The sequence below is a fragment of the Pieris brassicae genome, chromosome 3 (genome assembly GCF_905147105.1).
Source record: "Pieris brassicae chromosome 3, ilPieBrab1.1, whole genome shotgun sequence".
Lineage (NCBI taxonomy): Eukaryota > Metazoa > Arthropoda > Insecta > Lepidoptera > Pieridae > Pieris > Pieris brassicae.
The window spans coordinates 21,973,151-21,988,035 of NC_059667.1; the positions used below are offsets into that span (position 1 = coordinate 21,973,151).

At 34.8% G+C, this 14,885-nt stretch overlaps 3 protein-coding genes across 4 annotated transcripts; all 3 read right to left on the reverse strand.

Annotated features, from left to right (window-relative positions):
* Positions 1–194: 194 nt before the first annotated feature.
* On the reverse strand, positions 195–5,816 carry LOC123707162 (putative inactive serine protease 58). Of its 2 annotated transcripts, XM_045656993.1 has the most exons (7): positions 5,119–5,816; positions 4,280–4,427; positions 3,515–3,676; positions 2,943–3,036; positions 1,818–1,976; positions 821–891; positions 195–388 (listed from the first exon to the last, which is right to left on the reverse strand). In XM_045656993.1, exons 1-7 carry the CDS (start codon positions 5,750–5,752, stop codon positions 205–207), a joined length of 1,452 nt encoding a protein of 483 aa, XP_045512949.1. In that variant the 5' UTR covers positions 5,753–5,816; the 3' UTR covers positions 195–204. The 2 variants fall into 2 exon arrangements, with proteins under 2 accessions (XP_045512949.1, XP_045512950.1); XM_045656994.1 differs by lacking the exons at positions 4,280–4,427; positions 5,119–5,816 and adding an exon at positions 3,814–4,197.
* Positions 5,817–6,829: 1,013 nt separating this feature from the next.
* LOC123707827 (intraflagellar transport protein 52 homolog) lies at positions 6,830–10,795 on the reverse strand. Its single transcript, XM_045658182.1, has 7 exons — positions 10,782–10,795; positions 10,174–10,322; positions 9,094–9,242; positions 8,458–8,605; positions 8,138–8,241; positions 7,408–7,549; positions 6,830–6,984 (listed from the first exon to the last, which is right to left on the reverse strand). Exons 1-7 carry the CDS (start codon positions 10,793–10,795, stop codon positions 6,830–6,832), a joined length of 861 nt encoding a protein of 286 aa, XP_045514138.1.
* A 22-nt stretch (positions 10,796–10,817) lies between these two features.
* Positions 10,818–14,879, reverse strand: LOC123707829 (intraflagellar transport protein 52 homolog). The gene is made up of 7 exons (XM_045658183.1): positions 14,866–14,879; positions 14,258–14,406; positions 13,178–13,326; positions 12,542–12,689; positions 12,228–12,331; positions 11,498–11,639; positions 10,818–11,074 (listed from the first exon to the last, which is right to left on the reverse strand). The coding sequence occupies exons 1-7, from the start codon at positions 14,877–14,879 to the stop codon at positions 10,920–10,922; spliced, it is 861 nt and encodes a 286-aa protein (XP_045514139.1). The 3' UTR covers positions 10,818–10,919.
* Positions 14,880–14,885: the final 6 nt, after the last annotated feature.

Below are 14,885 nucleotides of genomic sequence, written 5' to 3' on the forward strand. Positions count from 1 at the left end.
GTCATTATTTCGCTCATAATCTATTGTTATACGCGAGTGGTTAATATAGAGTAATTCTTAATAAAATTACTTTAAACAGAGCCCCAGTCCAGCTCAGGGGTTCATACGATGACTCCTTAGTTCATGTAGTACAAATCTTATAGATATGGGTGTTGTATCAAACATTGTTACGTAGGAGCAAGAAAAGTCCAAAATAGTTTGTATTTAATATTCTAAATGGCTGGTTGTAGGTGCTTCCGTTGTATCGGCCCTATTTAACACAAATTTATCCAAAAACACATAATTTCGTTTATCAGACATAAGGTAGTGTGTGGCATTCGTTATAAAGTCCAAATTAGATCTTGACCCGATGTAGGAAAACATTGCGGGATACCGTTCTGTTCCGCATCTGAAATAAACGAAGAAGATAAGAATAAGACCGACCGACGTCGTATAAGTCGACCATTTATAAGTGATATATATATCTTATATATCGATCTTTAATTTTTAAAATTTTTGCTTTAATTTTTGTAATACGCTTCGGCAAATTTTTATAAGAATTATAATTTTTGTAATTCGAGCTTTAATTTTTGTAATTCAAGCTTTAATTTTTGTAATTCGAGTTTTAATTTTTGTAATTCGAGCTTTAGTTTTTATAATTCAATACGGATCTTTAAACAATGCATTGACAATCCTAAAACTTATGTCGTAAATACTTAATGTGTAAGTTTTAAGAATCTTTCATTCGGACCTTCCGATGTCCGAAACACAACCATTCGTCAATAATCAAACCAGGTTATAAACACTTATAGTAAATAATAGCAGTTATTATTTAACTTACAGCTTACGAAGACCCCAAGAAGCCAGCCCCCAGAGAATACCGTCGCTTACTGCAGGTGCTCCAGTATCACGCTAAAAGATTTTTTTTATTATAATTGTGATGACGACAGTTGTTGAAGTTGAAGCAAGCGTTGTTAAAGTCGTGTGTTCGAACCCCAAATGTCCACCTGTTGTTGTTGTTGGGTGTGCTAATGTTGCAGATTTTTTGCGCTATTCTTGATATTGACTGACATCTCTAAAATGTCAGGCGTTCTAAGTCAATTTAATAGTTAAACATCAGCTGATAGAAAATAGGAGGTTGATCGCAAGTCAAGAACAGTTAGTCTACGGTGAACATAGTTAGAGTAGTTCCGTAATATTGAGTAAAATTAATTCTTAAATAAAGTTTCCTCTTTTAAATAGGCGTTTTATTTTCCGGCCTAAAAGTAGGCTTAAGCGTATATAAGGAGACGTGCGGAAATAAACATGTCTTAGAGTTAAACTCTATACATTTTTGACATTGATTAGCGATCATTCTTGACGGAAAGCGGATGACATATCTACTTATTTATCTATAACAAATATATAGATCAGAGGCATTAAAACAAATATTTTTAAATTGAAAATTCTTTATCGGCGTTGGAAAAAAAAGACCGTCACATTTTTCCGTTACGCGCCATCTTTTTCTTGTCCTACCACGGTTGATTCGAAGACTTTCAAAGCCATTAATAACAAAAATATATAATAACGATAACAATGATAGTAATAATTCTATTAAAATTAATGAAATTCCGTAATAATCTTAGTAGTAATAGGGTAAAATGATAATAATTGTATTTTTTGTATTCATATCTATGATAATAAAGGGCTTTTGGTAAACTTTATCTAATTTAACTTTATTTAACCAATTTCTGTAAAGTTAGTTGCATATAGTAGATCATTTTTCGAAAAATAAGGTCATAAAGAAGTTTCACTACTTACGTGTGTATACTACACGCACACATTTTTTCCATACTTACAGTACAAGGCGCCCTTCTGCCCATTTGCGAGAGACATATGAAATTATTCGATACGGCCACTCCAAAACGCTGTGTTACATTGTTGCATTTGTCTTTATCCATCAAGCGAGCGTGGTATACTTGGAGAGCCATGCCTTTGTTTTCAAATACTCCATCACGCTGAAATTTATTAATTTACAGAAATACACACATTACAGACTATGCCAATACCATAATTGAACACATAAGTAGGTAGTTTATTATACAAACTACCTGAGACACTAAGAAATGAAAAAAAAGATACATATACAAACAAACTAAAAAAACTTCTTATACGTAAATGTTATTATAGCATTAATGAGTACCTAGAAGATAAAAATATAGTTTAATTTCATAATTATTAAACTCTAAATATTCTAAATTAAATAAATAAAAAAATGTTATTCTATATAATTAATACTAACCTGAAATGTTAAATTTTATGTACTATTTTGTTACTATTAATTATGTAATGCCTTCGTTTGCTGTGCCCTAACAGGGTCCATAATATTGTACCTAGCTTTAAGCCTCTTAAACATCAATTGTAACATTATGTTATAATTAATTACACATATACATTATATATAATTTATTCTCTCCAATCTCTCAGCCGTGCTGAGAAAAATAGTCTCTCCTTTTGGCAAAAAGTTTCCGAAACCTAGGTGAAGATAGTAACAGATTGAACGCACTTGGAGTAATATGTAGTAGAAAGAAGACATCCTCAGGACTTAAGACACAAAAACTCCAGGGCCGCGGCGTGTGTCAGGCACAAGAGGCTGATCAGCTACTTTCCTATTAGACAAATGATCATGAAAGAGCCACTGTTTTTTTTTATTTATTTAAACGAACGAATTTATCTACTACTTTCAATCATGTGTTGCTAATGTCCGAAGACATACACAGGACACAGTGCGAGGTGAAGTAGCTTGAAATTCGACCACGAGGTCAGATTAACTCTGTTATACCCATAAGGGATTCCGATATCTATACCAACCCTTTTTCTGTATACAATTTGTATATAATTCTCCTAATTGCTGATGTGGGATCCTTGGGACCAGTTCAAAAAATTCAATATTAAAGTAGATAGCCTTATTAGAGGTTCCTTACTCTTTCTGCGCCCCAACTCGTCACCCAGGCGTCTTCAAAAGCCGGGTACATAGCAATATTTGGAAGATCTACCGCGTGAGTTTTATCTGAAAACCTAAATGACAAATACAATTATATGTAGTAAAAAAAATCCTTGCCTTAAAAGTGGAACAGACTGATGAATTAAACCATCAATGGAAAAAGATCAAATTAATATTTGATGAATACAATCCTATATTAGCTCTTAATATTATATATTAGCTTCAATAGCTAACAGTTGGTAACAATAGAATAATATCATGAGTATATTTCCGGAGTAGTTGTTGCCCCGGTCTGGCAACCCCAAGCATTTTAAGCAAATAAAAGCCTTTTTAGAAAAGGGTAGATTTAACATTCTCCTACTGCCAGTTTCTCGGCCACAGATCTGCTTGATTGCATGCTTGTTAGGCTACTATGTATCCTATAAGTAAAAAATTAAAAGATAGAAAGAAAAGACCGTGCCTATGGTAATCGTGAATGCCAATGCTCAAACGGGAAGGTAAAACGACATTGGAATGTCTGATCTTCTGTAAGTTCTTTAATTAAACAATTACCTGATATTCCTGTCCAGCAGCAACAAGCCGATGTCGAAGTCCGGATTTTTTCTGATGCTCCAATAGGGATGTTTCATTACTTCTTGAATCCTGGCTACCTGCCCTCCCCGGTCTACGTAGCGGGAGCCAGCTCGGACCTTAAGTCTGCTCACACGATTTGATCTAGGCGAAACTTTATCTTTAGTTACTTAAAACATAAAAGGGGGACATCTACTCCCGGTTAATATTTAGGGTGTTAAGAATCATTATATTCAGTATAATCATTAAAAACTAATTTTAAAAAATCAGTGGCGTAGAACCTTTTTAGATCTGGGCCTCAGATTTCTGTATCTGTTTCATAATCATTTGTCAATCCAATAGACTCCTGTCACGCACAGGCCGTCAACTTTTTGGGTCTAAGGCAAGTCGGTTTCCTCACTATGTTTTCCTTCACCGTTCGAGTTGTTAGATGCGCACATAGAAAGACAGTCCACTGGTGCACCGCCGGGGACGGAACCTACGACCTGATGATGGGAACTGCAAGCTGAAGCAACTAGGCGATGACCTAGCAACTGGTCTCATAAAAAAGATTGCCAATATGTTCTAATAAAAATTTCATAATTTAGTCATTATTTAAATCAATAAACAATTTTGCAATTCAAATGACCAGTATGGTCACAGATCACGGCAAGTATCAACCACGATATAAATGTATAAAATTCAAATTGCAAAAGGCCATTAATACGCTAGAATATTATTATTTTCAATAACTTTTGCATAACTCACTTCCATATACAATTGGCTGTTGTGATCACAATTCGTGGATTAAGCAATGCCCCTGAGCACCAATGTTCTCTTGCTTTTTGGATCGACACGACATAAGGATAATCTTCTATCATGGCATCTTTACTTGCAATTAATCGACGATTTCGGACTATAAGTATAAGAAATGTTTAATAAGTGTTTATATATTGTTATATTTATTTAAATGTGCTCATAATAGCAATTATGTTAATTATTTATGTAAGAGATTTATACGTAGAATAATAGGTCGTTAAGGTTCGTCCTTAACCTTGCAGTAATTTAAGTAGTCAGATTTTATATAGTGTACAAAATGGCAGCCAAATTCTGACAGCCGCCATTTTGATTTTTTGAATCTACTCTTCGTTAATACCTTCCCGATTTCGGCTTTCCAACAAAAGTTGGACATGATTAATGTGATTTTATTTATCGGAAAGTAGTCTACTTCGAGAAGTTTCCACTAAGGTTTTATATCTCAAGAGAACTTTCAGTTTTGTGCTTTGATTATTTTTAATTGACAAGATTTGAAACGCCATATCAAATTATGAATGACTATGGAATTTTTATATAACCCTACACAGTAAGGATATACTCGTACACTTATTTTTTCATACTAGAGTTGGCTGCCTGGACTGTATTGAATGATAATATAAACCCACAGAGCAGCGTTTAAGATATATGTTTATCTGTGGTCGTGGTACAAGGCTACTTAAATCCTTTATCGAAATTAACTTATAAGTTATTAAAGAAAAAACCAAATCCATTGTAAATAATATTTTGGTTAATTAAAAATACATCATTTTCACATTTATTATTTTAATTACCTTTACCGTGCCTCACGTTTTTATTTTGTCTAACTTTACTTCCTGTGTTATTTTTGTTTCTCTTGTGGTTGGTGCGTTTTAACCCTGATTTTGAATGTTTATCTACATTATGCCCGTTGCGTTTTTGCGATCTGTGATGACTCTTGTGGTGTTTGTGAGCTCTTTGGCCAGATTTGGGATGATGGATTTTAGATTGTTTCTTTGGATGTACGGCCTTGCCTTTAGCATGACTTGGCTCGTTTGCGTCCTTTGCTACTGTTGTGTTAGCTTTTTCAACAGCAAAGCCTCTCTTTCTTGCATCAGCGGATCGTTTATGAATAAAATGTGCGTCGTGTTCGTGTAAGATTTTTTTAACTCTTGGTTTGACGCCCACGTTGTTATCTGGATTGAAATATGGACTGTCGGGAACATTCTGTTTCACAACGGAAATAGGTGCAAATACTGTATAAGATTTCTTCGTTTTTAGATTATCACGCCTTTCGACTCCTTGGTGTAAATGTTTAATTTTAGAGAATTTTTTAGGATTAAAAATTCGCACACCTCTATATATTTTTGGTAGTTTTTTAGTGGAATCGTCGAAATCACAAACAACACAAATTATAAAATAAATAAGAAATACAATTGCAGTCTTCATGGCTGGAATAACTAAGTTCCAGTTAACTTCTGATATTTTATGATCATTTTATTGTTTTTCTATAGTTGACTGAAATTGAGCGATAACTTTTCCATTTGATATTTCACTTTACCACAAAATATCTCCATGACTTTGTACGTGCTTCTATAAAAACATTAAAAAAAATCCTTTTTTAGAGTAAGGATTACATGAAGTTTATGTAATAATATTTAATATTAGCACATGACCTCCGACGGAGTGAAGACGTCCTCCAAAGTGTTCTACTTGTCTCTTATCATCTACTATTCTTCAATCTTTCTCTGCTATGTCTTTTATTTTACCTTCCCAGGCTTATTGTGGGTGTCCTCTCTCTCAGTGTTTATTCTTTCCACTGGGCCATTTGAAGTAACCTTTTAAACCCATCTGTCATCACAAACGCAGGCAATGTGACCGGCCCATTTCTACTTCACCTTTATTGAGTAACCACGTCTGTTATTTGGTAAAACTGTTTCTTTTTGTCTTCAATTTTCAAGCAAAGAATTGAAGATTCGTTTGTCATCCAATATACAATAATGCATGCGTCCATGACTGTACTTTCTTCTCTCATCTTAAAGTCGTATATCAGAACTTCTATTAAAGCCCAAAATTTGTTCCATTTTGTTGATTCTTCTGATGGTTTCATCCAGGGGCGGATCTATTTATGGGCTTTTTGGGCTGCAGCCCAAGGTCCTGTGTATACAAAGGGCATCAAGGCCACAGTGAAAACAATATGCCATATTTAAAAATGAAATCACCATAAGTAAGTATCCCTGAAATCAATCAACCCTAGCGCGTCCATCGAATGGAACGGGGAATTCCCTGTCGCATGTTTTCGGTCGGTGTATTTTTTCGTGTGTGCGTCTATTACGGGATACTTCCCCTTAATAGCCCAGAGAATCACAAATTCACGATCCGTCTCACGGTTTCATCCACATGATTAATCGATATTTGCTTTGTATGTATCTATAATCTATGAATGTAAAATAAGAAGTTGCAGGATGCAGGAGTATAAAACGCATAAAATAAAACGTTATTTTGAATCATATTTTAATCTTAAGATTAATCTTTAGGCGCAATTTTCTTAAAAGTTGCTAGTTGTAAACCAAGTTGGTGTAACACTTGTTTTGCTCCTTGGTTCTGGGACTTCGTCAATCGCACAGCACGTCCACACTCTCGTATGAAGTACTCTAGTTCATTTTCTAGTTGTCCATCACCTGTAAAAAACATAAGGGTTTTTTGATACCGTCGCCCATGGACACTCAATGCCAGAGAGCACGCGAGTGCGTTGCCTGCTTTTTAAGAATTGGTACGAAATACTTTAGTGGGCAGCTGGTTTCACATAGTAGTGTTGCGGGGTAAAATATTTCTTAAAAAAAACGCTCAGTTGTGGAACGACGGACGTCGAGTTGATACGGGTGGAATTTCGTATTCTGCCTCGACGTCCGAAGATGAAACTCAGCTGCAGGTTATTATCTGAACAAAAATTACATAAAACAAAATAGCTGCAGCGTTATTAAACAAATAAACGGATTTGTCTGACTTTGACGTCCAGCGAAGTGGGTACAGTGTACCAGGAGACTAGAAACTGACTGAAAGAGATTTCCATTCGTGCCAGTGTAAATGTGTGAACGCTATACCTTGTGCCATCCTATTGCTATTTGGCTGCAGACACTTGTTTGCAAGTCTTGCAAGTTGTGACTTTTCTGAAGAAAAGGCTTCGTCGAGGTCAAATAGCTCCAATGGTGGTGGAGGTGGCTCTCGAAACGTCGGAGCGAATACCTAAAATAACTTCATTTCAAACGTTCTTTCATTACATTAAAAAAAATATGTGCGTGTACTAGTGTACACACGTAAGAAGTGAAACTTCTTTATGACCTTATTTTTCAAAAAAATATCTACTACATATATGCTACTTTACAGAAATTGGTTAAATAAACTTAAATTAGATAAAGTTTAACACAAGGCTTTTATTATCATAGACATGAATACAAATAATACAATTATTTCATTTTACCTTATTACTACTAGGATTACAGAATTTCATTAATTGTAATAGATTTATTACTATCATTGTTATCGTTATGATATTTTTGTTATTAATGGCTTCGAATCTCTTCGAATCAACCGTGGTAGGGACAAGAAAAAGATGGAGCGCAACGAAAAATGGAGCGCAACGAAAAATGTGACGCGTAACGGAAAAATGTGACGGTAATTTTTTTTCGAACGCCGATAAAGATGTTTCACTTCGATTAATGTCTTAATAGTTTCGTGGATGGTCGAGATTAAAGTCGTTGTGTGACACACACACACGTACGAACCAGTAAAATATATTTCTTTGAATAAGTAATTTTAAGATTTTCCGCTTACGGCTAATTGTAAAGGTGGAAATGGAGTTTCAAACTGCGGGGCGATCAGCCGAAGAGGTTCGTGTTTTACTCCTAACTCCTCATATAGTCCTAGTACTTCTGGTACTGGAATAGGGAATTAAAAATTATTAAATAATAATAAATATATAATTAATATTATTAGGCTGTTTTAACTATCACAAAGTTCATTAATTCAGTTAAAAAAAAGACTATTTATGTTAATTAAAAAACAGTTAGTTGATTAATTCAATACCAAAGAAGAAACTGTCTTGTAATAAAACAGTAAACATATTATTTTCCAATTAAACTATAACCACTTACAGTGCGAGAGATTGAGAGAAAATAGTCTCCATGTGAAGAGGGCGTGAGGATGAAGCGGTGTCAGCCGTGGTGGTGGGGAACTTGCTGGCTCCGGCAGAAGCAAAGTACTGAGCCATAGTACATCACCTAAGGTACGGTATTCGTTTACCTGCAAAAAATCTGTACTTACAAAAACAAGATAACAACACAGTACTTTGAACCACCTCTGTAATTTTATTAAGTTTGCCATTTTGTGGAACCGCCCTAGGTTCTAACGCTACTAATCCTAGGATGTGTAAGTTAGCAAATAAAATTTCCCAGAATCCCTTCTACCTATGATGCTCATAGTTTCGCATCTTTTAAAAATTTGCAATAACTTATAATTTATATTTCCCGCGTTTGAGATTTATAGTTTGTATGAATTATGTTATTATTATTTTAATGTTATTTTTGTGTGTCCCTAAAAGCTTCCATTTATTGCAATTGATGCAAGTTGGCACAACTTTTTTAATTATTAAACAATCGTATTTAATCTGAATTCGATTGTAATGGAAAATGTAAATTTATCTGTCAAAATAACTTTTAAAACAAACACCTGATATTAACTGTGATTTGAGACACCATACCAGGACAGCATAAATTAATAGAATTTCTTACATCAGGATCATCCACATCGACTGGGTTGAGATGCAAATCAGTTACTCCACCGAAGTAGTTGAATATTAACTCACGAATGAGATCATTACATTCACAGTCCAAATACTGATCCGTGAAGAAATGACCTGAACCCATCACGAAAAGCTTACCTGTATAAAATATATATATAAAAATCGCTGCGGTCATACGCTATTACTGTATCAAAGTCCATCTACTACTGGACTCCCTTCGCAGGCGTCTACTCTCCCGGTATCTCAGGAGGCAAGCTGTTGTGAACTCGCTTTGAAATAAAGTTATATATTTTCACCGTTTTCGGTTCTGGTTTGAGATATATATATGTGTGTGTGTGTGATTATTGTTACACCGGCTGTGTGGAATTCAAGTTAAATTTAATGTTATTTTATGTGTGTGGTTATTTAATTTGTTTTACTAAGATGTGTTGTATTTATGAAACTGATTAATGCTCATTCATTAAGTTACATTACAGTTTGTTAGAGGGAGTAAGAGTTGGATAATAAAGAGGATTTTAATTTATTTATTTTATAGAACAACTTAAGTTGTTAAAGTTTATTAGTTGAAGCTCTACCGCATACTACTTTTATCAAATATAATAAATGTTATTTGACTAAGGAATTGTGTATTGTCATTTAAACGTTTTTTTTATATAGATCAAACGGACAGGAGGATCACCTGATGTTAAGTTAACCGCCGCCCATGGATTCTCTTAATACCAGAGGTCTCACGAGTGCGTTGCCAGTAATGTACGCTTTTTACTTGAAAGAACAGATTTTGGAAAGCATCTAAGGAGAGTACGAAGCGCGAAGTGAGAAGATAATCTTGACTTGACGTGGTCTATGTGTATCCTCCACGAAATAATAAATATTAATTATTATTAATATATGTTGTACTTGTACTTTTCGCAATTCATAATCAAAATCTTCTAGACAAATTAACTGTCGTAAATTTTTATTATTTTTAGTAATGTCGAAATCTTGAATAACTTCTATACAATATTAAAGAATGCAATATAGAATACAATAATATAGACTACCTTAATTTACCATTTAAATAAATGAATACCTCCTGTCTTCTCCGAAGTGTATAAAGCTGCAACTGGTCTTTTAACAGGATAGCATACATCACTGCTGGACAGAATTGCTACAGCTGGCTTTTTAACTGTAAGCGTTGCACCATACGGATAAATGAAGTTTGGTGACGGGGGATCTTCACTGGATTTTGAGATATGAGCGATATGAAAAAGGAGAAAGAAGGTTGTCATTAAAAGCATACATACAATAAATAAGACACACACAAAGCTGAACAAGAACATGCATAAAACGTCTGACACAAGATTTAATATACTAGGCAAGCATAAATTCTGAGGTAGGCTGCCAGACTAGTTCGTGCGTTCTTGGGCTTCACGACTAATTTCGGTAGGAACATTGGAATCATTTTAGTTGTGAGATGCGCGAGTAATATAAAATGGAGAAGAATGTGAATAGAGAATACATAACACACACTCCATAAGTAAGTATCCCTGAAATCAATCAACCCTAGCGCGTCCATCGAACGGAACGGGGAATTCCCTGTCGCATGTTTTCGGTCGGTGTTTTTTTTCGTGTGTGCCTCTATTACGGGATACTTCCCCTTAATAGCCCAGAGAATCACAAATTCACGATCCGTCTCACGGTTTCATCCACATGATTAATCGATATTTGCTTCGTATGTATCTATAATCTATGAATGTAAAATAAGAAGTTGCAGGATGCAGGAGTATAAAACGCATAAAATAAAACGTTATTTTGAATAATATTTTAATCTTAAGATTAATCTTTAGGCGCAATTTTCTTAAAAGTTGCTAGTTGTAAACCAAGTTGGTGTAACACTTGTTTTGCTCCTTGGTTCTGGGACTTCGTCAATCGCACAGCACGTCCACACTCTCGTATGAAGTACTCTAGTTCATTTTCTAGTTGTCCATCACCTGTAAAAAACATAAGGGTTTTTTGATACCGTCGCCCATGGACACTCAATGCCAGAGAGCACGCGAGTGCGTTGCCTGCTTTTTAAGAATTGGTACGAAATACTTTAGTGGGCAGCTGGTTTCACATAGTAGTGTTGCGGGGTAAAATATTTCTTAAAAAAAACGCTCAGTTGTGGAACGACGGACGTCGAGTTGATACGGGTGGAATTTCGTATTCTGCCTCGACGTCCGAAGATGAAACTCAGCTGCAGGTTATTATCTGAACAAAAATTACATAAAACAAAATAGCTGCAGCGTTATTAAACAAATAAACGGATTTGTCTGACTTTGACGTCCAGCGAAGTGGGTACAGTGTACCAGGAGACTAGAAACTGACTGAAAGAGATTTCCATTCGTGCCAGTGTAAATGTGTGAACGCTATACCTTGTGCCATCCTATTGCTATTTGGCTGCAGACACTTGTTTGCAAGTCTTGCAAGTTGTGACTTTTCTGAAGAAAAGGCTTCGTCGAGGTCAAATAGCTCCAATGGTGGTGGAGGTGGCTCTCGAAACGTCGGAGCGAATACCTAAAATAACTTCATTTCAAACGTTCTTTCATTACATTAAAAAAAATATGTGCGTGTACTAGTGTACACACGTAAGAAGTGAAACTTCTTTATGACCTTATTTTTCAAAAAAATATCTACTACATATATGCTACTTTACAGAAATTGGTTAAATAAACTTAAATTAGATAAAGTTTAACACAAGGCTTTTATTATCATAGACATGAATACAAATAATACAATTATTTCATTTTACCTTATTACTACTAGGATTACAGAATTTCATTAATTGTAATAGATTTATTACTATCATTGTTATCGTTATGATATTTTTGTTATTAATGGCTTCGAATCTCTTCGAATCAACCGTGGTAGGGACAAGAAAAAGATGGAGCGCAACGAAAAATGGAGCGCAACGAAAAATGTGACGCGTAACGGAAAAATGTGACGGTAATTTTTTTTCGAACGCCGATAAAGATGTTTCACTTCGATTAATGTCTTAATAGTTTCGTGGATGGTCGAGATTAAAGTCGTTGTGTGACACACACACACGTACGAACCAGTAAAATATATTTCTTTGAATAAGTAATTTTAAGATTTTCCGCTTACGGCTAATTGTAAAGGTGGAAATGGAGTTTCAAACTGCGGGGCGATCAGCCGAAGAGGTTCGTGTTTTACTCCTAACTCCTCATATAGTCCTAGTACTTCTGGTACTGGAATAGGGAATTAAAAATTAATAAATAAATATATAATTAATATTATTAGGCTGTTTTAACTATCACAAAGTTCATTAATTCAGTTAAAAAAAAGACTATTTATGTTAATTAAAAAACAGTTAGTTGATTAATTCAATACCAAAGAAGAAACTGTCTTGTAATAAAACAGTAAACATATTATTTTCCAATTAAACTATAACCACTTACAGTGCGAGAGATTGAGAGAAAATAGTCTCCATGTGAAGAGGGCGTGAGGATGAAGCGGTGTCAGCCGTGGTGGTGGGGAACTTGCTGGCTCCGGCAGAAGCAAAGTACTGAGCCATAGTACATCACCTAAGGTACGGTATTCGTTTACCTGCAAAAAATCTGTACTTACAAAAACAAGATAACAACACAGTACTTTGAACCACCTCTGTAATTTTATTAAGTTTGCCATTTTGTGGAACCGCCCTAGGTTCTAACGCTACTAATCCTAGGATGTGTAAGTTAGCAAATAAAATTTCCCAGAATCCCTTCTACCTATGATGCTCATAGTTTCGCATCTTTTAAAAATTTGCAATAACTTATAATTTATATTTCCCGCGTTTGAGATTTATAGTTTGTATGAATTATGTTATTATTATTTTAATGTTATTTTTGTGTGTCCCTAAAAGCTTCCATTTATTGCAATTGATGCAAGTTGGCACAACTTTTTTAATTATTAAACAATCGTATTTAATCTGAATTCGATTGTAATGGAAAATGTAAATTTATCTGTCAAAATAACTTTTAAAACAAACACCTGATATTAACTGTGATTTGAGACACCATACCAGGACAGCATAAATTAATAGAATTTCTTACATCAGGATCATCCACATCGACTGGGTTGAGATGCAAATCAGTTACTCCACCGAAGTAGTTGAATATTAACTCACGAATGAGATCATTACATTCACAGTCCAAATACTGATCCGTGAAGAAATGACCTGAACCCATCACGAAAAGCTTACCTGTATAAAATATATATATAAAAATCGCTGCGGTCATACGCTATTACTGTATCAAAGTCCATCTACTACTGGACTCCCTTCGCAGGCGTCTACTCTCCCGGTATCTCAGGAGGCAAGCTGTTGTGAACTCGCTTTGAAATAAAGTTATATATTTTCACCGTTTTCGGTTCTGGTTTGAGATATATATATGTGTGTGTGTGTGATTATTGTTACACCGGCTGTGTGGAATTCAAGTTAAATTTAATGTTATTTTATGTGTGTGGTTATTTAATTTGTTTTACTAAGATGTGTTGTATTTATGAAACTGATTAATGCTCATTCATTAAGTTACATTACAGTTTGTTAGAGGGAGTAAGAGTTGGATAATAAAGAGGATTTTAATTTATTTATTTTATAGAACAACTTAAGTTGTTAAAGTTTATTAGTTGAAGCTCTACCGCATACTACTTTTATCAAATATAATAAATGTTATTTGACTAAGGAATTGTGTATTGTCATTTAAACGTTTTTTTTATATAGATCAAACGGACAGGAGGATCACCTGATGTTAAGTTAACCGCCGCCCATGGATTCTCTTAATACCAGAGGTCTCACGAGTGCGTTGCCAGTAATGTACGCTTTTTACTTGAAAGAACAGATTTTGGAAAGCATCTAAGGAGAGTACGAAGCGCGAAGTGAGAAGATAATCTTGACTTGACGTGGTCTATGTGTATCCTCCACGAAATAATAAATATTAATTATTATTAATATATGTTGTACTTGTACTTTTCGCAATTCATAATCAAAATCTTCTAGACAAATTAACTGTCGTAAATTTTTATTATTTTTAGTAATGTCGAAATCTTGAATAACTTCTATACAATATTAAAGAATGCAATATAGAATACAATAATATAGACTACCTTAATTTACCATTTAAATAAATGAATACCTCCTGTCTTCTCCGAAGTGTATAAAGCTGCAACTGGTCTTTTAACAGGATAGCATACATCACTGCTGGACAGAATTGCTACAGCTGGCTTTTTAACTGTAAGCGTTGCACCATACGGATAAATGAAGTTTGGTGACGGGGGATCTTCACTGGATTTTGAGATATGAGCGATATGAAAAAGGAGAAAGAAGGTTGTCATTAAAAGCATACATACAATAAATAAGACACACACAAAGCTGAACAAGAACATGCATAAAACGTCTGACACAAGATTTAATATACTAGGCAAGCATAAATTCTGAGGTAGGCTGCCAGACTAGTTCGTGCGTTCTTGGGCTTCACGACTAATTTCGGTAGGAACATTGGAATCATTTTAGTTGTGAGATGCGCGAGTAATATAAAATGGAGAAGAATGTGAATAGAGAATACATAACACACACTCCATAAGTAAGTATCCCTGAAATCAATCAACCCTAGCGCGTCCATCGAACGGAACGGGGAATTCCCTGTCGCATGTTTTCGGTCGGTGTTTTTTTTCGTGTGTGCCTCTATTACGGGATACTTCCCCTTAATAGCCCAGAGAATCACAAATTCACGATCCGTCTCACGGTTTCATCCACATGATTAA